General features: G+C 39.0%; 1 protein-coding gene across 4 annotated transcripts in view; it reads right to left on the bottom strand.

Annotated features, from left to right (window-relative positions):
- Nucleotides 1-27609, bottom strand: part of DGKI (diacylglycerol kinase iota) — a 528258-nt gene that overhangs the window by 195841 nt on the left and 304808 nt on the right. For all 4 annotated transcript variants that reach the window (XM_070369213.1, XM_070369214.1, XM_070369215.1 and 1 more), the window contains 5 exons: nt 26843-26921; nt 21433-21488; nt 20222-20284; nt 15949-16022; nt 13814-13925 (listed from right to left, as the gene is read on the bottom strand). In XM_070369213.1, coding sequence (XP_070225314.1) covers nt 13814-13925; nt 15949-16022; nt 20222-20284; nt 21433-21488; nt 26843-26921 — 384 coding nt within the window. The remainder of the gene's footprint in view (nt 1-13813; nt 13926-15948; nt 16023-20221; nt 20285-21432; nt 21489-26842; nt 26922-27609) is intronic.

Below are 27609 nucleotides of genomic sequence, written 5' to 3'. Positions count from 1 at the left end.
GCAGGCATGTTCATTTTTACCACTGTTACTCAATATATTGCCAGCTTATTCACTAAGGCAAGAAAAATAAAAGATGTGGGGTTTCAGATGGTCAAGAATCTGCCCACAATGTGGGAGACCCAGGTTTGATGCCTGGGTCAGGAAGACCCCCTGGAGAAGGAAATGGCAACCTACTCCAGCATTTTTGCCTGGAAATCCCATGGACAGAGGACCCTGGTGGACCCCTGTCCATGGTGTCACAATGAGTAAGGCACGACTGAGTAACTAACACCCCAAGGAAATAATAAAACTTGTCCCTATTTACAAACCACTCAATTAGGTCAGAAAAACCCAAGAATATATCAAAAACTACTAGAAGTAATGAGTGAATTTAGCAAAGTTGCAAGACAAATATCTACACCTGTGTACACATACATATCAGTTATTTCTATGTATTAGCAATAATGATTCGGAGAAGGCAATGGCACCCCACTCCAGTACTCTTGCCTAGAAAATCCCATGGACGGAGGAGCCTGGTGGGCAGCAGTCTATGGGGTCGCTACGAGTTGGACACGACTGAGCGACTTCACTTTCACTTTTCACTTTCATGCATTGGAGAAGGAAATGGCAACCCACTCCAGTGTTTTTGCCTGGAGAATCCCAGGGACGGCAGAGTCTGGTGGGCTGCTGTCTATGGGGTCGCACAGAGTCGGACACGACTGAAGCGACTTAGCAGCAGCAGCAGCAGCAATAATGATTACATGCGAAATTTAAAATAATACTACTTAAATAGTATAAAATACTCAGGAATGAATTTAACAAAAGGTATCCAAAGACCTGAACTGCACTGAAACTACAAAAGACTGCTAAGAGAAATTAAAGAACAACTGAAAAATAGAGAAATATATCATGTTTCTAGATTGGAACACTCAATAAAGTTAATATGCCAATTTTTCCTAAATTTATCTATAGACTCAAAGCAATCCCAATTAAAATCAAAACTTTTTTCTTGTAGATAGTAACTGATTCTAAAATCTGTATACAATCAAAAGATGTATAATCACTAAAACACTCTTAGAAAAACAAACTGAAAAGATTTATATTACCAGGTTGAAGACTTAAAAGAAATCTATAGCAAGCAAAACAGTATGGAAGTGGCATAGGATCAACAAATCAATGAAACAAAATAGAGTTTAGAAAAAGACCCACATACAATCAAGAGGCAAAAGCTCCAAGGCAATTCTATAGAAAATAACTGAAATTCTACACAAAAGAAAAGAATCTATAGGCAATTCTATAGGAAAGGAAAGTCTATTTCACAAATAGTGCTGGGAAAAAACTGGGTAAATATATATCTTAAAGACAGGAATCAGTTCAGTTCAGTCACTCAGTCGTGTCCGACTCTTTGCAACCCCATAAACTCCAGCACGCCAGGCCTCCCTGTCTATCACCAACTCTCGGAGTCCACTCAAACCCATGTCCACTGAGTCAGTGATGCCATCCAACCATCTCATCCTCTGTTGTCCCCTTCTCCTCCTGCCCTCAATCTTTCCCAGCATCAGGGTCTTTTCAAATGAGTCAGCTCTCCACATCAGGTAGCCAAAGTTTTGGAGTTTCAGCTTCAATATCAGTCCCTCCAATGAACACCCAGGACTGATCTCCTTTAGGATGGACTGGTTGGATCTCCTTGAAGTCCAAGGGACTCTCAAGAGTCTTCTCCAACACCACAGTTCAAAAGCATCAATTTTTCAGTGGGAATAAAATTCTTTTATTTCATCTCTCATGTTATTAAGAAACTTGCAAAGTTTTAGATAATTGTATTTTTTAAAATGAATTTTAAAGCTACTTTACAGAATATACAAGAATTTGAGCTGAATCATACACTTATACATAAAAGCTAAAACTGTAAATCTTCAAGAAGAAAACAAAGGAGAATATTTTCCCAACCTTTCCTGGAGTAGGCAAAGATTTCTTAAGGACACAAAAAGCTCTAACATGAAATATGCCTATCTCATAAAACTGAAATTTGTAAGAATGTTTAAACTTCTTCCCATCAAAAGAAACATTAAAAATTTAAAAATAAGCAGACTATATTTGCACTAAACATATGCCAAAAGACTTGTATATAAATGGTACCTGCAATTCACAGATTCAGTGTGATCCCTATCAAATTACCAATGGCATTTTTCACAGAACTAGAACAAAAAATGTCACAATTCATATGGAAACACAAAAGACCCCAAATGGCCAAAGCAGTCTTAAGAAACAAGAATGAAGCTGGAGGAATCAACCTTCCAGACTTCAGATTATACAAAGCCATAGTCACCAAGCTGTATGGTACTGGCACAAAAACAGAAATATAGACCAATGGAACAAGATAGAAAGCCCAGAAATAAACCCATGCACCTATGGGTACCTTATTTTTGACAAAGGAGGCAAGAATATACAGTGGAGCAAAGACAGCCTCAACAAATGGTGCTGGGAAAACTGAACAGCTGCATGTAAAAAAAGTGATATTAGAACACTTCGTAACACCATACACAAAGATAAACTCAAAATAAACTCAAAATTTTCCTCAAAATTTCTTAGAGGAAAACATAGGCAGAACACTTGATGACATAAATCAAAGCAAGATCCTCTATGACCCATCTCCTAGAGTAGTGGAAATAAAAACAAAAGTAAACAAGTGGGACCTGATTAAACTTAAAAGCTTTTGCACAGCAAAGGAAACTATGAACAAGGTGAAAAGACAACCCGCAGAATGGGAGAAAATAAGAGCAAATGAAACAACTGACAAAGGATTAATTTCCAAAATATATGAGCAGCTCATACAATTCAATACCAGAAAAACAACCCAATCAAAAAGTGGGGAAAAGACCTAAACAGACATTTCTCCAAAGAAGACATACAGATGGCTAACAAACCCATGAAAGATGCTCAACATCGCTCATTATTAATGTAAATCAAAACTACAATGAGATATCACCTCGCACTGGTCAGAATGCCCATCATCAAAAAGTCTACAAACAATAAATGCTGCAGAAGGTGTGGAGAAAACGGAACGCTCTTGCACTGTCGGTAGGAATGTAAATTGATACAGCCACTATGGAAGACAGTACGGGGATTCCTTAGGAATAAAACCACCATATGATCCAGCAATCCCACTCCTAGGCATATATCCTGAGGAAACCAAAATTGAAAAAGACACATGTATCTCATTGTTCATTGAAGCACTATTTACAACAGCCAGAACATGGAAGCAACCTAGATGTTCATCAACAGATGAATGGATAAAGAAGTTGTGGTACATATACACAATGGAATATTACTTGGCCACAAAAAGGAATGACTTTGAGTCAGTTCTAATGAGGTGGATGAACCTAGAACCTATTATACAGCGTGAAGTAAGTCAGAAAGAGAAAGATAAATATCATACTCTAACACACATACACGGAATCTAGAAAAATGGTACTGAAGAATTACTTACAAGGAAGCAATGGAGAAACATACGTAGAGAACAGACTTATAAGGGGAGGAGAGGGTGAGATGAATGGAAAGAGTAGCATAGAAACATTACCATATGTAAAATAGATAGCCAACTGGAATTTTCTATATGGCTCAGGAAACTCAAACAGGGGCTGCGTATCAACCTAGAGGGGTGGGATGGGGAGGGAGATGGGATGGAGGTTCAAAGGGGAGGGGATATATGTATACTTAGGGTTGATTCAAGATGAGATTTGACAGAAAACAACAAAATTCTGTAAAGCAATTATCCTTCAATAAAAAGTAAATTAAAAAAATAAACTGGAGCCTATTATACAGAGTGAAGTAAGCCAGAAAGAAAAACACCAATACAGTATACTAACGCATATATATGGAATTTAGAAAGATGCTAACAACAACCCTGTGTACGAGACAGCAAAAGAGACACTGATGTATAGATCAGTCTTATGGACTCTGTTGCAGAGGGAGAGGGTGGGAAGATTTGGGAGAATGGCATTGAAACATGTATAATATCATGTATGAAACGAGTTGCCAGTCCAGGTTCAATGCACGATACTGGATGCTTGGGGCTAGTGCACTGGGACGACCCAGAGGGATGGTATGGGGAGGGAGGAGGGAGGAGGGTTCAGGATGGGGAACACATGTATACCTGTGGCAGATTCATTTTGATATTTGGCAAAACTAATACAATTTGTAAAGTTTAAAAATAAAAAAAAAAATAAAATAATAATAATAAAATAAATAGTCCCTGTAATTCAACAATAAAAATAAACATGCCCATCAAAATATGCAAAAAACAGACTTTCTAAAACACCAAAAAGACATAAAAGGTAACAATAAAGATAACATGTCTTACTCTCATTTTTTGTTGGACATAATTGACTATATAAAACATACATAATTTTTTTCTTTCTGGGATGTAATTTTATCCTCTCATTTGCTTCACCAAGTGCAATATTATAATAGCTTTTTGTCTCTAACCATGAACACATTTCAGCACCTGTTGGGTATTAAATTCCTATCACTTCTCATCAGGTATTCTTATACATTGCTGTTAGGCAAGTAAACAGTTTAAAATTTCTAGAAAGTAGCTTTATAATTTGTATTAAGAGGCTTTAAATGTTTATGCCATTGGATCAGTAATTTCTCTCCTGGGGATATGGCATAAGAAGATGATTTAAAATGTAAAATGAGATTTATGAACATCATGTTAATTACAGGAGTTTTTAAAACCACCAAACATCCAGAAACCTAAAAGTTCCATAAAGGAAGCATTTCATGATGAAATAATTATTATATAAATTGAGAAATATTTACAGAATGAAAGAGTAGGATTTTACTTATGATTCCATATATACTTAAAAACATGGAAATAAGGCAACTGAAAGGAAATACTTCAAAATATAAATACAGTTCATTATGCATCATGTAATTATGACAAATATTTTTACTTTTAACTCTTATACTTACAAATGTTACCAAAATAAATGTTAATATTACCTTTTTCTTTAAAAAAAAATATCTGGTATGTGTATAACTTCAACCTTGGGAATTTCTCTTTGTAACCTTTCTTACCTTTTGCTTTTCTAATTCATAAATACAAAAGAGCCTACATATTTTAATTTTGATTAACAAAAAGAGAACTGTCTATGCTTTCTTTAAAGTTCAGGAGACTGAAATCTTTGGATTGCATACCATGTAGCAAATTAGGCTCCCAATTGCTCAATCTGAATAATGCTTTGAACTGTCTTGAAAAGTTTTAGATTACTTACAAACAGACTCAACATGAAAGAACCTTCACAGCTATAATGGCAGAAAATTGTGACAGAAATAAATAAATGTTACAATGTCTGAATACAGTCTGTTCAGTTCAGTTGCTCAGCTGTGTCTGACTCTTTGTGACCCCATGGACTGCAGCACACCAGGCTTCACCATCTATCACCAACTCCCAGAGATTACTCAAACTCATGTCCATCAACTCGGTGATGCCATCCAACCATCTCATCCTCTGTCGTCCCCTTCTCCTCACGTCTTCAATCTTTCCCAGCATCAGGGTCTTTTCAAATGAGTTATTTCTTTGCATCAGGTGGCCAAAGTATTGGAGTTTCAGCTTCAGCATCAGTCCTTTCAATGAATATTCAGGACTGATTTTCTTTAGGATGGACTGGTTGGAGCTCCTTGAAGTCCAAGGCACTCTCAAGAGTCTTCTCCAACATGGCAGTTCAAAAGCGTCAATTCTTTGGCACTCAGCTTTCTTTATAGTCCAAATCTCATATCCATACATGACTACTGGAAAAACCATAGCTTTGACTAGGCAGACTTTTGTTGGCAAAGTAATGTCTTTGCTTTTTAATATGCTGTCTAGGTTGGTTATAACTTTTCTTCCAAGAAGCAAGCGTCTTTTAATTTCATGGCTGCACTCACCAACTGCAGTGATTTTGAAATGAAGTGAAATCGCTCAGTCATGTCCGACTCTTTGCGATCCCGTGGACTGTAGCCCACCAGGCTCCTCTGTCCATGGGATTCTCCAGGCAAGAATACTGGAGTGGGTTGCCATTTCCTTCTCCAGGGGATCTTCCCAACCCAGGGATTGAACCCAGGTCTCCTGCATTGCAGGCAGACGCTTTATCCTCTGAGCCACCAGTGAAGCCCTTGGAGCCCCCCAAAATAGTCTATCACTGTTTCCATTGTTTCTCTATCTATTTGCCATGAAGTGATGGGACTGGAAGCCATGATCTTAGTTTTCTGAATGTTGAGTTTTAAGCCAACTTTTTCACTCTCCTCTTTCCCTTTCATCAAGAAGCTCTTTCATTCTTCTTCCATTTCTGCCTTAAGAGCAGTGTCATCTGCATATCTGAGGTTATTGATATTTCTCCCAGCAATCTTAATTCCAGTTTGTGTTTCATCCACCCTGATATTTCACATGATGTACTCTGCACATAAGTTAAATAAGCAGGGTGACAATGTACAGCCTTGACATACTCCTCTTCCTCTTTGGAACCAGTCTGTTGTTCCATGTCTAGTTCTAACTGTTGCTTCCTCACCTGCATACAGATTTCTCAGGAGGAAGGTCAGGTGGTCTGGCATTCCCATCTCTTGAAGAATTTTTCACAGTTTGTTGTGATCCATACAGTCAAAGACTTTTTGGCACAGTCAATAAACCAGAAGTATATGTTTTTCTGGAACTCTCTTGCTTTTTCAATGATCCAGCGCATGTTCGCAATTTGATCTCTGGTTCCTCTGACTTTTCTAAATCTACCTTGAATGTCTGGAAGTTCACAGTGCATGTATTGCTGAAGCCTGGCTTCAACAGAGAATTTTGGTCATTACTTTGCTAGTATGTGAGATGAGTGCAATTGTGCAATAGTTTGAGCATTCTTTGGCATTGCCTTTCTTTGGGATTGGAATGAAAACTGACCTTTTCCAGTCCTGTGGCCACTGCTGAGTTTTTCTAATTTGCTGGCATATTGAGTGTAGCACTTTCACAGCATGAGCTTTTAGGATTTGAAATAGCTCAACTGGAATTCCATCACCTCCACTAGCTTTGTTGGTAGTGATGCTTCCTAAGGCCCACTTGACTTCGCATTCCAGGATGTATGGCTCTAAGTGAGTGATCACACCATCGTGATTATCTGGGTCATGAAGATCTTTTTTGTATAGTTCTTCTGTGTATTCTTGCCACCTCTTCTTAATCTCTTCTGCTTCTGTTAGGTCCATACCATTTCTGTCCTTTATTGTGCCCATCTTAGCATGAAATGTTCCCTTGGTATCTCTAATTTTCTTGAAGAGATCTCTAGTCTTTCCCATTCTATTGTTTTCCTCTATTTCTTTGCACTGATCACTGAGGAAAGCTTTATCTCTCCTTGCTATTCTTTGGAACTCTGCATTCAAATGGGTATATCTTTCCTTTTCTCCTTTGCCTTTCGCTTTTCTTCTTCTTACAGCTATTTGTAAGGCCTCCTCAGACAACCATTTTGCCTTTTTGCATTTCTTTTTATTGGGGATGGTCTTGATCCCTGCCTCCTGTACAATGTCACAAACCCCCGTCCATAGTTCTTCAGGCACTCTGTCTATCAGATCTAATCCCTTGAATCTATTTGGCATTAGTACTGTATAATAGTAAGGGATTTGATTTAGGTCATACCCGAATTGTCTAGTGGTTTTCCCTAGTTTAAGTCTGAATTGTCTAGTGGTTTTCTCCAGTTTAAGTCTGAATTTGGCAATAAGGAGTTCATGATCTGAGCCACAGTCAGCTCCCAGCCTTATTTTTGCTGATTGTATAGAGCTTCTCCATCTAGAAATAAATACACCTTACAATGTCTGATTATGGTCTGAATGAAATCCAAAAAGGTAACTGGGTTACCAAGCACCCATGAAGAATCATCTTAATTAATAGGAATGCAATTCAACCAGTAAAATGAACTGAATACTTCTGTCTTGAAATGTTCAATTATAAGATAAATAGTCTAAAAGAAATAATCTTTTCTCCCATTCTAGTAATTCTATTTCAGATTTCTCTTAAAGGATCACTCTGAATATTTTATATACACAAAAACAGACATACTTTTACCCAAATAACTACACTGTTCTCTTTATATAATCACCTTACACAGATGTGTGTTTTCAAATAATTTACATTCTCAGAAATGTAATCCATATAATATTGATTACACGTGTGATCAATATAATTTCAAGGAATGTAAAATTTAAGGACTGAAAATAAAGCACTTTAATTATTGAATAAAAAAAAATACATGGTGTCTGCCCGATGGATAAGTACGTAAGTGTTAGTCCCTCAGTTGTGTCTGACTCTTTGTGACCCCATGGACTGTAGCCCTCCAGGCTCCTCTGTCCATGAGATTCTCTGGGCAAGAACACTGGAGTGAATTGCCAGTCCCTTCCCCAAGGGATCTTCCCAACCCAGTGATTGAACCCAGGTCTCCTGCTAAAGAATTGCAGGCAGATTCTTTACCATCTGAGCCACCAGGGAAGCCCATGTTATATGGATAGTAACAACAACAACAATTTGATACTCATACGCATCAATAGTAAGTTGTATATGAGTTTTGAGTTGTTGTTTTTGTTGCTCAGTGGCTAAGTCGTATCTGACTCTTTGCAACCCCATGGACTACTGCATGCCAGGCTTCCCTGTCCTTCACTATCTCCTGGAGTTTGCTCAAACTCGTGTCTCTGAGTTGGTGATGCCACCTAACCATCTCATCCTCTGCCACCCCCTTCTCCTCCTATCCTCAATCTTTCTCAGCATCAGGGTCTTTTCCAATGAGTTGACTCTTCACATCAGGTGGCCAAAGTATTGGAGCTCAAGTAACGTTATTTAAATTACATGGGATGTTCAAAACTGTGCAGTTTAATCTACATTTAATAATTTTACAATTTCATGTTCTCTACACCAACTCCTATCTATTCTTTTTCTCCTTTACCTACTCATGACAGGATGGGAGAGATAGATAGAAAGATAAATAAAGATAAAGATAGAATATTAAACACTCTCTCCCAACCTAGTGAGTTCTCTGCACATTTGTATATCTTCTTAGATGTCTCACAGGGATTTCAATTTTGACTTACATGAAACAGAGTTCATTTTTGACACTTTTATCCTTCTTTTATATTTTCTTTCTCATATAATATTGTCACCTTTAATGACCTATGCTGGCCACCCACCCCTTTCTCACCCTCAAGATAAGTTCCTATCCATTCATCAACTCCTTCTGTCTTCATCATCACTTTCTTTACTCAGGCTTTCAGATACTCTCATCTCTTCACCTGGACTTTGGTACCAACATCCTGATTTTTCCATCTGTCCCCAGGAGTGTAGATTCTCATCACTTTCACACTGAAATCCAGATAACTTTTCTGAGCAACTAATCCAATCCTGTCTCATGCCATCAGTTGCAAACTCCCCATAACAGTTAAAACAACAAATTAAAAAAATATATCTAACTCTTTCTGCCCTTCATTCACCATCTGCATCACCACTGGTTTCCATGTTCTCTTAAACTGATGCCTCTATGAGAGTGGCCACTTGGCAATCTCACCCAAAAAGACTCCAATCTGTAAACATGGTTCTTTCTATCCTCATTCCACATCCCTTTCCCCCAGAATTTATTACCTCAGTCTGTGATTGCTCGTTTCCTTCCTCACCTCCCTCCCAACACTGGACTGTGGGCACCCTGAGGATCCTGCTTTTCTATTGGTTAATTTTGTACCTGTTTTATCTAGCAAGTGTCACTTACGGGTTCAATAAGTATTTGTGATTTCAACAACTATTCAATAAATATTTATGAGTGACACTAAACGAATGAAAGCAGCGGGATATTTTAAATAAATATTGCCTAGCATTTACAAAATCCCTATTAATTAGAGACCAATCCATACCATATTTCCCCAGTGCTGCATGGCCTTTAATGACCAACCTCAGAAGTTACATAGCATCGATTCCACTGTACTCTATTCGCCAAGTATTTGTAAGCCCACGTAGAGTCAAGGGGAGGTTATACAGACTTCAACCCTTGATGGGAGAAATCCCCCAAATCTGATGCCAGTTTAAACCCACAGTCACTGAAGGACACTAATGAACTAAATTACTTTGAAAATATATGAATAAAAGACTTGCTTGTCCTGCTTCTCTGAAACAAACTGTATAACTAAGTAATCAAAGAGTGTGTGCTCAGTCATCTCTAGCTCTTGTGACCCCATGAACTGGAGACTGCTAGACTCTTCTGTCCATGGAATTTTCCAGGCAAGAATACTGGAGCAGGTTGCCCTTTCCTACTCCAGGGGATCTTCCCGACCCAAGGATCGAACTCACATTTCTTGTGTCTCCTTTATTAGCGGGAGGATTCTTTACCACTCTGCCACCTGGGAAACCCCAAAAGTTGGGGCACATGGCTTAGCTGTTGGGAGGCATGTGAGATCATCCCAGATTAGGGATCAAATCTGTGTCTCCTGCACTGACAGGCAGATTCTTAACCACTGAGCCACCAGGGAAGCCCCAACCAAGCAGCAGGTGTAGGAAAAACTTCTCCTTATAGAAACACCCCAGTTAACAAATGAAGAAGAGAGTCAGAATATCACTGCTGTGCAATTCCTGATGATTCCTAGATCCTAACATTGATCATCAAAGACTATTATTGAGAGAGAGAGAGAGAGAGAGAGAGACATTACATATGCTCCTTTGGAAGAATAAAACACTGCTTACAAAAGAGATTTGGAGAAATATGTGTCTGATGAATCTATATCCAACTATCAACTTAGCAAAAACAAGTAAAAGAGAAGAGCACATTATTGAGACTCTGTGGACATTTTCAGCACAGTTCAGACTCAGGGAAACTTCACAGGACAAACAGCCTGGTCTCTTTAATAGATAAATGAAAAAAAAGAAAAGAGAGAGATGGGTGCTACAAAGACTTAAGAGTCATAACAACTAATCACCATGAATGTACTTTATTTGAATCCTGATGCAAATGAACAGAGCAAGAGAAAACAGATGACATCTGCAAGACAATTAGAAACTGAGCACTGAGTAGATATTTAGTAATATTAAGATGCTATTGTTTTTGAGATGGTATGATTGTATTCATTAAAGGAAGTCTTATTTTTTAAAAAACATATTCAGAGATATTTATGGGTAAAATTATATAATGTCTTAGATTTAGTTCAAAATAATGTAAGAGAGGAGACCATAGTTGGAGACAGAAATAAGATTGCGCATGAATTGATAATAGGTTAAGCGACACCTGCCAATGCAGGAGACATAAGAGACATGGGTTCAATCCCTGGGTTGGGAAGAGACCCTGGAGAAGGGCACGGCAACCCACTCCAGTATTCTTGCCTGGAGAATCCCATGGGCAGAGGAGCCTGGAGGGCTACAGTCCATATGGTCGCAGAGGCGGACCCAGCTGAAGCGACTTTCCACACACGCATGCATGAGACTTGGTGATAGTGAATGAGAGTTCAATATGCTGTCAGTTTCTCCAGTGAAATTTCCCCGTAACAAATATTTATTTTGCAAACACACTTTACTGATGCCCAAAGTCAAAACTTCTAGGTAAATTCTCTAGTGCACTTTATGATATCACCCCTGCCTGCCTCTCCAGGACCATCTGCATGACTTTCGCTTTTCACCTCTTTTTAAGCTACATAAAACTGACTGTAGTCTGCACAGAAGACTATGCTCTCTCAGACTACCAAGTGTCTGTACATTTCCCTTTTTCAAGACTGCCAAGTCCCATCCTTCTTCACCTGGCAAAATTCATTCATCTGTCACATTTCTTATTGCCAATTACAAGTCTCAGGTTCTCTGCTGTGGACCGGCGATACACTAGACTGATGGATACCAGTCAGCTGCCATTCCCACCCGACACTCCACCCCTTCCCTGCCCTCTTCCCTGCCCTGTGAAACTGAACCAGTTAGACTGTGTAGTGGCTGGAGAGCAAGAACTGTACTGATGTCTCCGGCTCCTCTCCTGACAGGCTGGCACAGGATGACTGCTTTCACTTAGCAAACACTATGCCTACCAGGTGGTCCTTCCTATGTCCTTCTTTTTCTGGTACAGCTGACTGCTTCCTTGCCTTTGCATCTTCAGCTCAGGAATACCCCACCGTCCATCGTCGCTTCTCATAAACCTAGTGCACTACTCGTAAGAGTCCATCCATTGAATTCTCCTCTAATTACCCAGTTTCACTCTGCCTTCCCCTTCTTGTTCAGACTTTCATTATATAACTGTAAGCAGAAACAACCCAAACCAAAGAAAGACTTCTAAACAGAATCTAACACAGATATAGACTGAAAAGTTACACGAGAGGAAGAGGTAAAGCACATTGGAGATGGGCAGCATATGCAATGGTCCTGTGGTACAAAGAGGCAAAGGATGTCCAGTGCTATAGCTGACTTGAGAGGCAACAAGCTAGAAAGCACAGAGGGCAGTGGTAAAGGATGGAGGTTTGGAAAGGAACTCAATTTTGCAGTAAAGATTTAGTTTGTGATCTTGAGAGCAATGGGAAAGTGTCTCATATTCTCCCTGCCCTCGCAGGCCTAGGTAAGGGATCATTTTCTTTTAGCCATTCCTTGACAGCCTTCTACAGCACAGCCAGGACTAGGAAACTCTCATGGCAAAAAATTCAATACATGTTCACTGGATTCATGAATAAATGAATGAGCAAAATAACACATGACCAGGTTTGTGACTTTCTCGGGCACCTCCAAACATTCTTCCTTGTACATACCCTAACTGGACTTATTCTTATTTGCTCTTGGCTGAGTCTTTATCTATAATTAACATAAAGACTTTGGAAAGCAAGAGTTACATATGAGCTATGTATGATTTTGAAAATTAGATCATTCCCAGACCAATCTTTTACACTTAATGACCATTTCATTCTAGACACATCAAATGTAATGAGCAACATCACCATCTCAGGAGATGGACATTCTTTTCATAATCACAAGAGTTTACTCTGTTAAATCTCACCAATTCAAGGTGATGGAGGAAAAGTCACTTGAAATCCATGAGATGGATGAAAGAGAGAGTTGTTTTAGGTTGTTTAGAACAAGAAATACAACTTTCTAGCCTTGGGTTATAACAGCACGAACTAAGTGCTAAGAAGCTTTATTTTCATTTGCTTTACAAACTGATGGTATGGCTGATCTATATCTGATAAAATGATATGCAAAATTTTCAATTAGTTTCTTTATCATTCAATAATAAGTTAAAACACGAGGCTAAAACCTGCTTGCGACTGACCTTATTCTATACACTTACATGTCTAATGCCAGGAACCAAAATTAAAATGCAAAGTGATCTCAAAACTGGTAAGTGAATATTCATTAATGTCGTGAGAAGTCTTTCTATATTCAGATATTCTATGATAATGTAGATGCCCATTTTATGCTTAAGTGGGTAAAATGGAGATGAATGCAAATAACCATGTTCTTTTTTATCTAAACTTGAGTCCTCCATGAACCAACAAAGTATCAAATGGCAAGATTTCTACATCATTGTTGGGATATGTTTGTGGCATAATGGTATGTAATTAACATACAAACTTTACATTTCATTCTGATAGAAAATATCAGGAAAACTAACATAATATTCATTTACCTTTGAAGTTCAAACAAATACGCATCAACTTTTTTTAGTGACACAAAGAATGACTTTTTGCTTTTGGCTTCCCCTAGCAACTCTACATTGCATACAGCTTATAAGTTGATAAGCCAGGAGATAACATTATACCAAAATCTTGTAAAATGAATAAACTCTCATTGTGACTAAAACACAGTTTACTTCAGTAAAACAGATGTATTGCTCACCAAAGATGCCATGGTGAACCCAATGACTTCAATATAACCATCATCATGACGCTGAGGTTCAAAGTCATGGTGATCTCCTGGGTTCCCCCAGGGCATAGTGCCAGCACAATATCTGCAAGAGAAGAGTAAAATTAGAATTAGAGTTTGTGCCAGTCTTCTCGTGATCATCATCAGGTAATAATTTATAGTTTGATCTGATGTTGATTTCACAAAAGAATGGCTTTCTACTCTTGGTTCATGTCTCCCAATAGAAAAGAAAATGGGTTTATCCCCTTCCACTCCAAGTATCAATTTATGAAAATGGGTCAAAATTTGACAACAAAAGCATCCCATGGTGTCCAATTTTCTACTAATTCATTATCAACTTTTTATTTTTAAATTTTTATTGGAGTATAGTTGTTTTACAATGTAGTGTTAGTTTCTACTGCACAGCAAAGAGAATCAGCTATAGTATATATCCATCCCCTTTTTTTCCCCTTGGACTTCAAAGAGATCAAACCAGTCAATCCTAAGGAAAATCAATCCTGAATACTCATTAAAAGGACTGATGCTGAAGCTCCAATACTTGGGCCACCTGATGGGAAGAGTCGACTCATTAGAAAAGACCCTGATGCTGGGAAAGATTGAAAGCAGGAGGAGAAGGGGACCACAGAGGACGAGATGGTTGGATGGCATCACTGAGTCAATGGACATGAGTTTGAGCAAGCTCTGGGAGATGGTGAAGGACAGGGAAGCCTGTGTGCTGCAGTCCATGGGGTCACAAAGAGTCAGACACGACTGAGTGATGAACAACAACGGCAATCCCCTCTTTTTCAGACTTTCTTCCCATTTAGGTTACCACAGAGCTTTAAGTAGAGTCCCCTGTGGTGTACAGTAGATTCTCATTAGTTATCTATTTTATACATAGTATCAATAGTGTGTGTGTGTGTGTGTGTTTCTTACTCTATAATTCACACAGGCCTACTTTCTATGACATCCCATGAGTTATCAATAGGTGGTGTCAGAATTTGGTCTTGGAGGGAGACATATACATGCCAGTAAGAGCGGAAAAGAGAATCGAGCTGGGTAAGCATCAGCAGTAAATACATAATTAAGACAATGAGTACCCCAGGATGGGGGAACAGTAACTGAAGACAGAGGAGTAAAAAAAGGATGAGACAAAGATGTGAGATCAGAAAGGGAAGGGGAAGTCAGGGACACTGAAAAGTAGAATAAACAAAGTCCAGAGGGGAGATGGGAAGGAGCAAGAAGAGGAATAAGGAGAAGAAAAGAAAATTAAAGCAAGCTAACGAACAATGTTTCCTGAGAATCTAGGTCCCCTACTTCAACGACTAAGATGAAAATGCTTCTGGAATAGGTTGTAAGGGGCTAAACTGAGCATGGCCAAAAGTCACCAGGAGACTATGCTTTCCCAGACATAGATTTACATACACTTCTCATTTCAACCAAATTCAGTCTAAATAGAACTTACTTGTGGATTTTTGTGTCTGAGTTGTCTGGTTTGCAAATAACAAAGAGTCAGGGATCCATCCCTTTCAAATCTTGGCTTGGGAGCCTAGAATCTAAATTTAAGCCCACTGAGAAATGTGCTTATTTTGAGACTAGTTAATCTTAAATACCCCTTTCTCCTGAGGTATATAATAGCACCAAAGAAAGCTGACATTCTGGCTAGAAAATGCTGCTCTAATTGATCCTATTTTTTCAAAGCAATCATCTGGCAACGATTTTGAATGAATTCCATGCTGAAATCAGGCTGGAAGGTTTCCTAATAGCTTTTGGGAAACTAAGAACACGTATTTATGCAAGCCCATCATTCCTGGGGAGGGTGACAGGGTGGAGGGGTCCGTAATTGGGAATTACATTAAAATGTCTTAGTCCAGAGGGCTGCCTGGGCTTCTTAAGCATGGGTAAGTATACACCATGCATGCTATACCACATACATGAAAAAATACCATAGAGAACATTAAACAAAGCAAGTAGGAGAGAAAACGATCAGGCCTGGAGACTCTTAGTAAGTCATTAAAGTAACTATTTTTCACCGCTTGTACCTGGAAATTTTCCATCATGAGAGCAGAGAACCTTAGGTCAAACAGAGTTCACATCAAACCAAGGAAGACAATAAGAACAGGGCTTACCTGGGTATATTTAAAAATACTATACACTGGAACTTCAGTTCCTGGATCTTTGGGGTAAGATCGGTCCCATCACACTGCAACAATCAAAGCAGAAAAAGCAAGGGTTTTGAAGCAGGTGCAAGTCTACGAGCCAACTTAGCCGACAAGAACAGGTACCAAAGTCTCACCCTTGTCTTTGTCTGTTGCTGGCATCGATGGCCATTACTGTGACTGAAAATTTATTCTAACTTTCCCGGCTCCAGAGTTCAGGGCTTGGTTTTGCTTTGACTTCATGTAAAAACAAAGCTGCCATTTGACCAAAATGTTTTTCTCTGGTCTCACAATCCAAGGAACTCTCATTATTCTTAACGTTGGACTGTGATTAGATACTTAGGCTTGTAGTATCAAAATTAAAAGATTTAGGTAGGTAAGTAGGTTTAGTCGCTAAGTCGTGTCTGACTTTTGCGACCCTATGGACTGTAGCCCACTAGGCTCCTCTGTCCATGGGATTTCCCAGGCAAGAATACTGAAGTGGGTTGCCATTTTCTTCTCCAGGAGATATTTTCCTAACCCAGGGATCGAACCTGGGTCTCCTGCACTGCAGGCAGACTCTTTACCAACTGAGCCACCAGGGATTGCAAGATATTGAATATAGTTCCCTGTGCTATGCAGTAAATCCTTAAAAGATTTATGAACACTTAACAAAAGGACAAAGCCTCAAGGTGAGGCCATAGTAATCTCTACCACCATCATCTGATTCAAAAATAGTCATGCATATGACCATTTATTTTCCTTGCTTTTTGAGATAATTTGTCTTTTGAAAATGTTCAATGTAATATTTTGAAAGAAGTTTGAAAGGAATATATCCTGCATGTTTTTTTTTCTAACTATCTATTATAAATTAGCATTATCTCCATTAGTGATTTACTCTTATCAGTGTAATCTCTTATAGACTGCGACTGGTCTTCTGAGATGAACCATTTCATTGGTTCTGGATGTGACTTTGGGTTTCAAGGGCCTCAGATTGGCTTGGCCTCAATACCTTTGTGTGTGGTTTCCCTGATCCACTTGGGGCTTCCCTGGTGGCTCAGATGGTAAAGAATCTGCCTGCAATGCAGGAGACCTGGGTTCAAGCCCTGGGTCAGAAAGATCCTCTGGAGAGGGGAATGGCTACCCACTCCAGTATTCTTGCCTGGCAATCTCCATGGACAGAGCTGCCTGGTGGGCTACAGTCCATGGGTCGTAGAGTCAGACATGACTGAGCAACCAGCACTTTCACTTTGCCTGACTGGTTAGTGCTTTCCTCCAGAGCATCCTCTGACTGCTCAAGGAAGAGGCTTTTCGTTTCCCTTTCTCATTTCCCACTGGTGACAAACATCAAAAGAGGAGCACTCTGGTCAGGATTCTAGGCCTCTTGATGTCAAAGGTATAAAGCCTGCTTTTTATCTGCTCTCCTCACACCCTCATCACAGAATGTACCCCACCCCCACCCCCCGTCTTCTCCTTGGGAGACAGGGTTAAAGCATTCCCAGGATCCTTGCAAATTTCTGAAGTTTTCTTCAGAGGGACTTGCAATCCAGGTTACGATGACTCTGCTAGCCATCAAAGTTGTTTCATTCTCCTCCTCCCAGCTGATCTTAACACAGACTAGTTTTCATGAACATTCTCAAAAACTGTTTCTGGGAAATCTTATAATCCTAAATAAGCAAAGTATTCTCAAATGTTATTTAGATTGGAATGAAGTTCTAGACATTGATCGAAGGTGTTTTCACACTTTCAAAATCTTAAACACACATAAGGTCTCCCAATTGAAGGACTTGAGTTGATAGATGGCTCTACCAGTGAAGAAAAAAATGTAGACATCTTAAATGATCAAAACTGAGTGTTGTAAGCAACTAAAACTTTCAAAAAAAAAAAAAACACAGCATGTGATATCTTAATAGTATGCAAAACAGCACTGTTGCATTACAGCAAAAATCCTATACTTATATATTACTTTATTTAGAACAGAATTATTTTTTTTTTAATTTTCTACTTTCTCCACCTAAAAAAACATAGTGATTCTAGAAACTCAGCAAATTCTATGAAGATGCACGCCTTACAATATTTTACAAAATTTTCCTATATATTATTGCATTTAAACTTCACAACTCTTTAGGACTGCAGTTTTCAACTTTCTCCCTACTTCAAACACACAAAGGAAAATATTTCCAAACAAAAAAATCTTCCTGTGTACAAGCTCCCGTGTGGATGAATTGAAACAAGAACACATGTGCAGTAGAACAAAAGAAGGATGTATGCAGGTTTTTGTTACTATCCTCTGGGTGTGTGTGTGTGTGTGTGTGTGTGTGTGTGTGTGTGTATGTGTGTGTATAGTACTTGTGCACATATTTTGTATTTCTGTGAGATTAGATTATTAACTATTACATCAGAAACACTGACTTCACCCCGTGGCGAAGATAAGATAGTCTGCTGTTATGTGTACATCTATTTGCTCTGACTTCCCATCTTTTCAGTCTCACTCTCAGTGATGTAATTGTAGAAACACCCTTGTATATTTCTGTCATAGCACAATGGTAATTGTTGTTTCAAATGCATGTGCTTTTAGTCATATAGACAAACCTGAATCCCAATTGTTAAGACTTAGTTTCTACTGTTTTTTTTTTTTCTCTTCATAAATAAAAGATGATTACACAGACCAATCCACCTGGAATATTATACCTACTGGCTGATATCAAACCTTTTTTAAGTTTCCGGCTGCCACTTTGGCCTCTCTGCAGGCTTTTTTTAATCCCTGTTCTATGGCCACCCATGCCTGAGACATTTCTCAACAGGAAGACTGCCAGATGGGGGAGAAAAGCTCTCCAGTGATGTGGAGACACACGGAGTTTAATTTCCACCCAGCTGAGTTAGACAGTAAACACCATTCAATATAGTCACTGCCCTCCACTCACTGGCTCTCCAGGCAGGTGCTACAATGTTCCCAATAATGCAAAAAAATACTGGGACAAGAAGGAAAGTTTATTTTTGGCTATTTGCAGGCCCCCACAGAAGAAAAAGGTTAAGTCTCAGGCAAGGTTGCTGCTACTTAAATAACCATCGTTTTATCAAAATTAAGATTTTCACAGTTGAATGGACTATGTCTCTTTCTCGTATCTAGATTTAAAAAGGCAATATTCCAGTTTTCAAGAGTTGCTACGACTAAAGGATACTAGCTTTTCATTAGTATTTTATGAGAACTGAAACATCTGAAAGCGATGCCAAAGGCTGTTAGTAGTAATGTCTTTGTTTCAAATGATTTAGGAGATTTGTGTCTTGTATGTGGTTTATTGGTGTCAAGAAAATTGAATATTTATTTTAGGCTCCTCTGTATTCCTCTATAAATCCATTAGTTTAAGGTCATATATTTTTCTCTATTTGCATGTATACATTTTATCCTACCCCCTTCTGTCACAAATGCTATTCTTTATCCATTCCACAATAAATCTAAGCATCGCTGTATTCCCATTTCTTTTTCCTCATGTGTATATTTTTCTGTGTTTCATGTTTCACTTTACTTATACAGGTATGTGCAACAGTCATGCTCATTCCCTCTTTCAACTTGTTTACTTCAAGGAAACACTTTATCTTTCTTAATAATTAATGATATGCTATTTTAAAATATATCTTTTAGAGAAAAAAATGACTTCCCATCTCCCTTGCCTCCAAGATGAGTATCCCCCAACTTGAGATAGAGATTCAGAAGTAAACAGCAGCCAGAAAAACTCCTAAGTGGTAAGGGACCTTGACCAGGCTAGAGAGTAAGTGACCACAAAATACTAAAATCAAAGTATTTTTCTAAAATGAAGACTCTTCAGATAGCCTGGGAATAAAGCTAGTTGTTTGGTGAACATCTATTTCTACTTCAAGACCCAGCTCAACATCCTTGCTTTGATGACTTCCCTGACTACACCAGGGGAAGTTTGCATTTCTCCTTTTGTGCCACCAGCATATGACACAAACAGTCGAATAGCAACATTTATTCTAATGTTCTGCCATGAGTTAGGTGCCCTTCAGCATGACCAAACCATGAGTTTTTTCAGGAGCAAAATCCATCCATCTTATTTAACTTCATCCTCTGTTCAGTGCCCAACACATAACTTAATGCTTCTAAATGTTGGCTGAATACACCACACTCAATTCAGTTCAAGTTCTATGCAGCCCGCTGATTGAGTACATACTGGTATTTGGGGTTTACGTTAGGGACATGATATTTACATTCAAAGCGAAATGAGTCAACACGTGCAATACTTACGACAACTTTAACATGTTTGGATAAATCTCTAGAGCTTCTCTGTAGGAAATCAGAAAAAGCTGCCTATACCACAAGGAAAGAAAGAAAAAAAATGCTTCATTACACAGTTATGCCAAAGCCCTGCTTCTGTGATAGATAGGTCCTAGGAATTCTGAGTTATGCAAAAATACAAAATATAAAACGAATTCTCTACAGTAAAGTAGTGCAGAGGCTGTCAAGTTGAAATCTTTCTCTTTGTTTTCAAAATGTAACTTATCATAAAATTTAAGATAGCAGTAGGAGAGAGAAAATATAGGTAATTTCAAGGGTCAGTTTGGAGATCTGACAGCCTTTCCTGACCTTCCTGTTCATCCAGTAGATGCTGATAAAATCTTTAACTCTCCACTGAGACTGTCTTGTTTCGCCTCTTTTTTACTTTAATCCCCTCTATCCAGTGGTATAAACTTAAGCACACTTTAAAAATTAGTATTTTGGAGGCCCTCTTTTTTTTTTTTCTTTCTAGCCATTCACATCCAGGGATGTCCCTGAGAAGAAGTAAAAAGAAGAATGCCCCTTTATTTCATTTATGCTTCCATGAAAAAACTCTCCATGGTCTCTTAATTTTGCATCCAAATGTCAATGCATAGGATACATACCCTTGTGAAAACTACATTCTTACCCAAGACTTACCATACATCTTTCAGTCTACCTAATTTTCCAGTTCTCTAGCTTGACTTTGATGTTTGCTTTTCACACCACTTCTTGACTATCATTCCCACTCAGCATGCGGGCTTTAAAGTTCAAAGATAATGAACTCTCTGCCAACCGACTTAAGAAATATACCCTTACTTTTATTCTTCAACCAACACATTAAGCATTAACTCTATATAAACATAGGGCTTGCCGGGTGGTACAGTGGTAGAAAATCTGCCTGCCATGCAGGAGACCTGGGTTCGATCCCTGGGTTGGGAATATTCCCCTGGAGAAGGAAATAGCAACCTATTCCAGTATTCTTGCCTGAAGAATCCCATGGACAGAGGAGTCTGGCGGGCTACAGTCCATGAGGTCACAAAGAGTTGGACATGACTGAGCACACACACACATACATAGACACACATGTAAACATCTGTGATGTGTATGTAATTATTAGCATAGTATATTAGCATCTCTATTACCATCAGTAAATTAGTATAAATCACATGTAATCATTAAAAAATGAAATGTATACTTACCCCTGCATAGAACATTTTATTTCGAAAACGACTGTTGAATTTCTCTGGATTTGCTTCTGTGAAAGGGAAAAGGTGGTTTTGTTACAGACTTCATTAGAAGTAGTGAGTTAGATTAGCTCCTCCACGTTCTCTCTGTCCCTCCCCATCCCAAGGAACCAACAGCTTCATTATCGTGTTTCCCTCAGTTATAGGCAGTTGGCACAATAGCCCAGGGATACAAAATGTAGCCCCAAACTGTCATCAGTGGCAATATCAACTGAGACATGCAAATTATTAGGCTCCACCCTAATCCTACTGAATTAGAATGTCTGGGGGTTGGGGTCTGGTCTAGGAATCTGGTTTAACAAGTTCTCCAGGTGATTCCCATGCACATTAAAAGCTGAGACACTCTGGACTCTATTCAAAATAGAGGAGCAGCGTCAGAAGAAAGAGAGAAGGGAGAAGGGAGAGGGTCCATTGTCTGCTTTGACCTCCATGGAGCACAGCTTCCATAAACTATGTATGAGCTCAAATTTAATATAGGGAATCTGGATAAAAATCAATGAAGAATTTGCTGTCACAGTTTGCAAGAACTCCTAACTACCATCTACACTCTTGTTTGTGACAGGCCTCGAAAAACCATTTGATTTAGTGAAGATATGTAAATATTGTATGTATATACATGTATGTGTGTGTATATATATATATATATGTATATCTATCAGCTTCCAGGTGGCTCGGTGGTAAAGAATCTTCTTGCCAATGCAGGAGATGCAGTTTGATCCCGAGGTTGGGAAGATCCCCTGGAGAAGGAAATGACAGTCCACTGCAGCATTCTTGCCTGGGAAATCCTTCCTCCCAGAGGAGCCTGGGAGGCTATAGTCCATGCGGTTGCAAAGAGTCAGACACAGGTGAGCACGCACATACAGACAGATATAGATACATACAGATGACCCGCAGAATGGACTCAGGGCAAAAGACAGCAAAGGCTCTGACTAAGAACGGTTTAATTTTGTGTTTGTTCCTGGACGTTATATAGGTTGAAGACCATAAATAGATTAAATAAGAATCTTCATCAGAGAATGTTCACATGAATTCAAGGGATGATAAATCCCCAAATGAAATACTATTTCCTTACACTCTTTCTGATAAAATTCCAAGACATTCCAAAGGAACCCACTGTCAACGCTCATCTTCTGCTATTTTGTTCATTTGTTATCCTTTTTTAAGGAATAGCTCTTTCTCCAAGTCATTTCTCATCAGACAGCTGGCTGACTTGCTGCAAGTGTCCAAATCCCAACCCTGTATTTGAATGGCAAGCATGACACCAAATGGCAAAGTTCACAGAAACCAAAATTTTACCTACAATAGCCTGCCTTCTGGCCCCTATAATTTGCATCCTTCACATGTGAAAAACACATTCACTTCCTCCCAGGTCCCAAAAGGTCTCATTCCCATTACAGCATCAACTCAAAATCCAAAGACCTCATCTAAATCTCATTAGTTCAAACTTGCCAAATCTCATCATCTAAATCATCTAAATGATTTGGCTCTGAATGTAATCCGTTTATAATGATGACGAAACCCTGGGTATAATCCATTCCATTATTTTAACATATTAATCCCATCTTTGTGTACAGCACAATAACATATGTGCCATTAGAATGGAATCCAAAACTCTACTTTTATCTGTAATTGGTCTTGCCGATTAGGGAGATATTAGCAAATATAAGTTTAACGCTAGGTTTATAAAAGCCAATAAGCAATTTGAACGCCATATAACTCATGTGTGCGTGCTAAGTTGCTTCAGTCGTGTCCAACTCTTTGTGACCCCATGGACTGGAGCCCACCAGGCTCCTTTGTCCATGGGATTCTCCAGGCAAGAATATTGGAGTGGATTGCCATACCCTCCTCCAGGGAATCTCCCCAATCCCATGTCTCTTACCTCTCCTGCATTGCCAGGCAGGTTCTTTACCACTAATGCCACCTAGGAAGCCCATATAACTCATACATCTTCCAAATTATCTGCATTGGATATTAACCCAATCTTAAGACATCAGTTATGTATACATAAATGACTTCAAAATCTGTGCCTACAGTGACAGCGTCACCTTCAGTTAAAATCCTATGTGTTATAAAAATCTTTTCTTTCAAAGTCACTGCACCTTAAGGACAAATATTTTTACCAGCATTATCTTCATTTTTCTAACACCACGGCAAAAATCTTTCACTCTGTAGTAACTTGTCATCTAACCCACCTTTATCACAAGCTCCTTTGTCCCTCTGTATTTTTCTTTCCTGTCTGAAATGCCCTTACCCATTTCACTTCTTGTCTACATCACATTCCTTCTTTATTTCCCACCATATTCCCCCCTACCCTTTCTGGAAACTTTCCCCTGATACTTTTCTTCTGTCAACAATCCCCACCAAACTCCCATACTACTCACTGCCTATACATCCTCCCCTTACTATATACTCCCTCTACTTTTATTTGTCTTTTGTATATGAGCCTATTCTCCAATTTAACATTCCATTCCTATAGCAGACATTTGAGACAGCCACTGGACTTGGCACAGGAGGATAAAAATAAGAGAGTCTTTTGCCCTTATGTTGTTTAAAGAGGGGAAGACAGATCTGAAAATGAAAATGAAAAATGTCACTCTGTATATGCCATAAAAAGATGTCTATATAAGACGACTCCACGGACTGTAGCCCGCCAGGCTCCTCCATCCATGGAATTTTCCAGGCAAGAATACTGGAGTGGGTTGCCATTTCCTTCTCCATATAAGATGAAATGGGGGTGGCAGGGGGGAGTGGGGTCCACACACAGAGAAAATCAAAAGTGTCCCAGAGGCAAGTACACTTGAATCTAGAATGATGAGTAGATGTCACACTGAGGTTCACGATGGAAAAGAAGGTTACAGATAGAGAAGCTTGGACAGGGTTTCTCAAAGGCCAACTGTGCCTGAGTCTCACCACCCGGGCAAGAGCCTGGCAGTGTGTCCTTTGCAGTGATGGTGATGGTGAAATTTAGCAGTCCACCAAAAATAACACCTTTTCAAGGAAATCTGTCAGTTCACCATATGAATCATGAAACATTCATAATCCTTTGAAACATGCTGATCTGCATGCCTCTTTATATTCAGAGAAAATAGCAAATCCCAAATCAATTTTAAATACTGCCTCTTCAGGAGTCATAATTGTATTTCCTTGACCTTGTAGTGTAAGGTTCAAATCCTCTGAATAATAAGCAACTTCAATGAGGGTATGACTCAAGTGTCCAATCTCAGACTAAAAGTTTGATGTGTTTAATATTCTTCATGTCCCCCAAAGACGACTATCTAATTCACATAGATGGCAAAGTGAGACCTAGCTTTGCTACCTGATAACCTTAATCATTGTTATCATGACTATATAATAGTGGACTAGAGTATTTTCAGTGTACTTCCTCAAGTACTGTCATAATGCAATAGTGTAAAGTACTGGCAAGATTCCAACCGACAATTAAATGACCAATCCTATTAAATCTCTGACTTTTATTCCAAATGTTCTGTTACCAACAGTTCAGCCAGACATGGCTTAGCCACTTTGAGAAGAATAAAACAGCATTTATTTTCCTATCAAATAAAATATACCTTCTTCTTTTAAAAATCACTTTTTAAAATTTATTTTTTGGCTGCACCACACAGCATGTTGGATCTGACTTCCTTGACCAGGGATCAAACCCACATCCTCTGCATTGGAAGCATGGAGTCTTAACCACTGGCCTAGCTGGGAAGTCCAATATACTTTCTTTTTGATCAAATTATTCAAAGGTTTGCATTATTTACATACAAAGTGAATCAAAATGTTCAGCCTTTCTTTACTGCTTATTTTATTTTCTACTGGTAATTCTAAAAGCATTTACACAGAAAACGCCAATAATAAACTGTCTCAAAATGAATGTCATTTTAATTGTCCCTTCTAAAAGAAATACAATACAGATAGTAATAAAAGTCTGCAACTGTCCCATGTCAATTTGATGGGCTATTTCGTATCTATGCCAAAAACTTTTTGCAATTGAATTTTTTAGGATTCTGCTTTAGTGAGATTTGTATTTATTACCCAGTCCATGTAAATGGATTGGCATAATTCCCAATTTATTGTATGTTTTGACTAATATCTAGTAGGTTATTCTATGTAAGGTTATTTTTTTTTGGAATGGCTCTCATGAGGCTTTGAATCACTCTGCAAGTATCGGATGCAAATGATACAAGCTTTGTCATGAAGTCACAGTCCCTGAGCAGCTGCGTTAGAGAACAGTTTGGAGTCTCAACTGTGGTTTGCATGGCTTCCAGCCACTATCTATCAACAAAAATAAGTACATATGACCCTAATGAAAATGAAGCCTCACGTTCTTCCTCCTCCTCCTGCAGTGAAGCTTGAGATTTCTTGACTATCCAGGTAAAAACATGGGGAAAACCCAAATAAACAGAAAACAGCAAAAAAAAAAAAAAAAAGAAAGAAATTAGCCTGATGGGCTTCCCTGGTGATTCACTGGTAAAGAATCCACCTGCCAATGCAGGAGACACTGGTTTGATTCCTGATCTGGGAAGATCCCACATGTCACAGAGCAACTAAGCCCGTGCACCGCAACTACTGACCTTGTTCTCTAGAGCCTAGGAGCCGTAACTACTGAGCCCAGGTGCCACAGCTATTGAAGTCCACATACCCTAGAGCCCATGCTAGGCAACAAGAGAAGCCACGGCAACGAGAACCCCCTCACATTGCAACTAGACAGTAGCCCTGGCTCACCACAACTAGAGAAAAGCCTGTGGAGTGATGGAGGTCCAGTATAGCCCCAAATAAATTATATTAAAAGAATAGCTTGAGTAATTATACCTTTCATCATTAATAATGATTTCTTTTTTGCTTAATGCAAAAAAGATGGACTAACAGATTCTAAAAAGTCCACACCTCTGGTATAGACACATCAGCCAATCTGTTTCAACATTTCGTGTATATTTATTGTGTACCGCCATCTCTAGATCCTCTCCATGAACATGGTATTCATTACTCTCAGTCAGCATCAATCCTCCCTGACTAGCTCTTTAGTCACTGTTCTTCCTCTTTTTTTTTTTTTTTAATCACTTCTTGGTCATTCACTGACTTTAGTTTCTAGTCAAACCTAAAGATTGGCAGTCCTGAGTCCTGGAGCACATATCCGGTCCTGATCTTTACTGTCTTTGAGACCCTAAACAATGAGGCTTCAGGGTAACATCTGTAATAAGCTCCTATCTTATTGAGCTCCCAAGGTCACCATGAAAGTTCAAATGGAGAAAGAGCAGTAAGCACACTGTGGGCACTTAAGTGATATGCAGACAAAAGGGGACCCGCAAAACACCCGCTGGAAACTTCCTCCCTGGGAGACGGAAAGGGATGCTGTCCTCACCTCTGGATTCGTGGAACTCCAATGTGACGTGCGCATCGAATCCGAGGCTGAAGTAGTTATTGAAAACATTCAGAGGAAGCTGCAATGACGAACAAAGGCAGAGGTAAAGTTGAAAGCCAGACACCTGTCTGTGGGGCAAGTCCCGGGGAGAAAGACCAGTCACAACCCAACGCAGGGGGGTCTACATAGAAGGAACAAGGGATTTTTGAATTAATTCTTTAGGGAAAGCTCAACTCATAGGATACTCCCAAGAATTTTAAATAGTTTAGGAAACAAGAGACACAACACAAATTATTAAATGAGAATCATTCTTGTGGATAGTATAACACAAGAATCTTAAGGGCTGAGGGATGCACATTTGTAACAGTTAAAAGGGATGATTCACTAAACAAACTCTGCAAATAAATTTAATTGTAAGGATCACATCTAACCTTCTTAATCAGTGGATGCACATTTTTTGAAGAAATTATGTTCAGCAAATTAATATTGCAACTGAAAATAAATACAATTTACCCTTATTTTCTAAAAATCTATATATTTTTGACAAAAGTCATGTAAGCAATAAGCCAGTGGGAGCCATTTAACTATTCTCAACCTAGAGAAAAACTAAAAGCTAGTTAAGACAGTAGCACTGACATAAACACACTACCATGTGCGAAACAAATAGCCAGTGGGAAGTTGCTGTAGCACAGGGAGCTCAGCTCGGTGCTCTGTGACGACCTAGGGGTGGGATGGGATGGGAGGGAGGGGACACATGTCTACTTAAG

Source organism: Bos mutus, chromosome 4 (assembly GCF_027580195.1).
Source record: "Bos mutus isolate GX-2022 chromosome 4, NWIPB_WYAK_1.1, whole genome shotgun sequence".
In the NCBI taxonomy this organism is placed as follows: Eukaryota; Metazoa; Chordata; class Mammalia; order Artiodactyla; family Bovidae; genus Bos; species Bos mutus.
The sequence above is the reverse complement of the archived record's forward strand: the minus strand, read 5'-3'. Positions and strand labels throughout refer to the sequence as shown.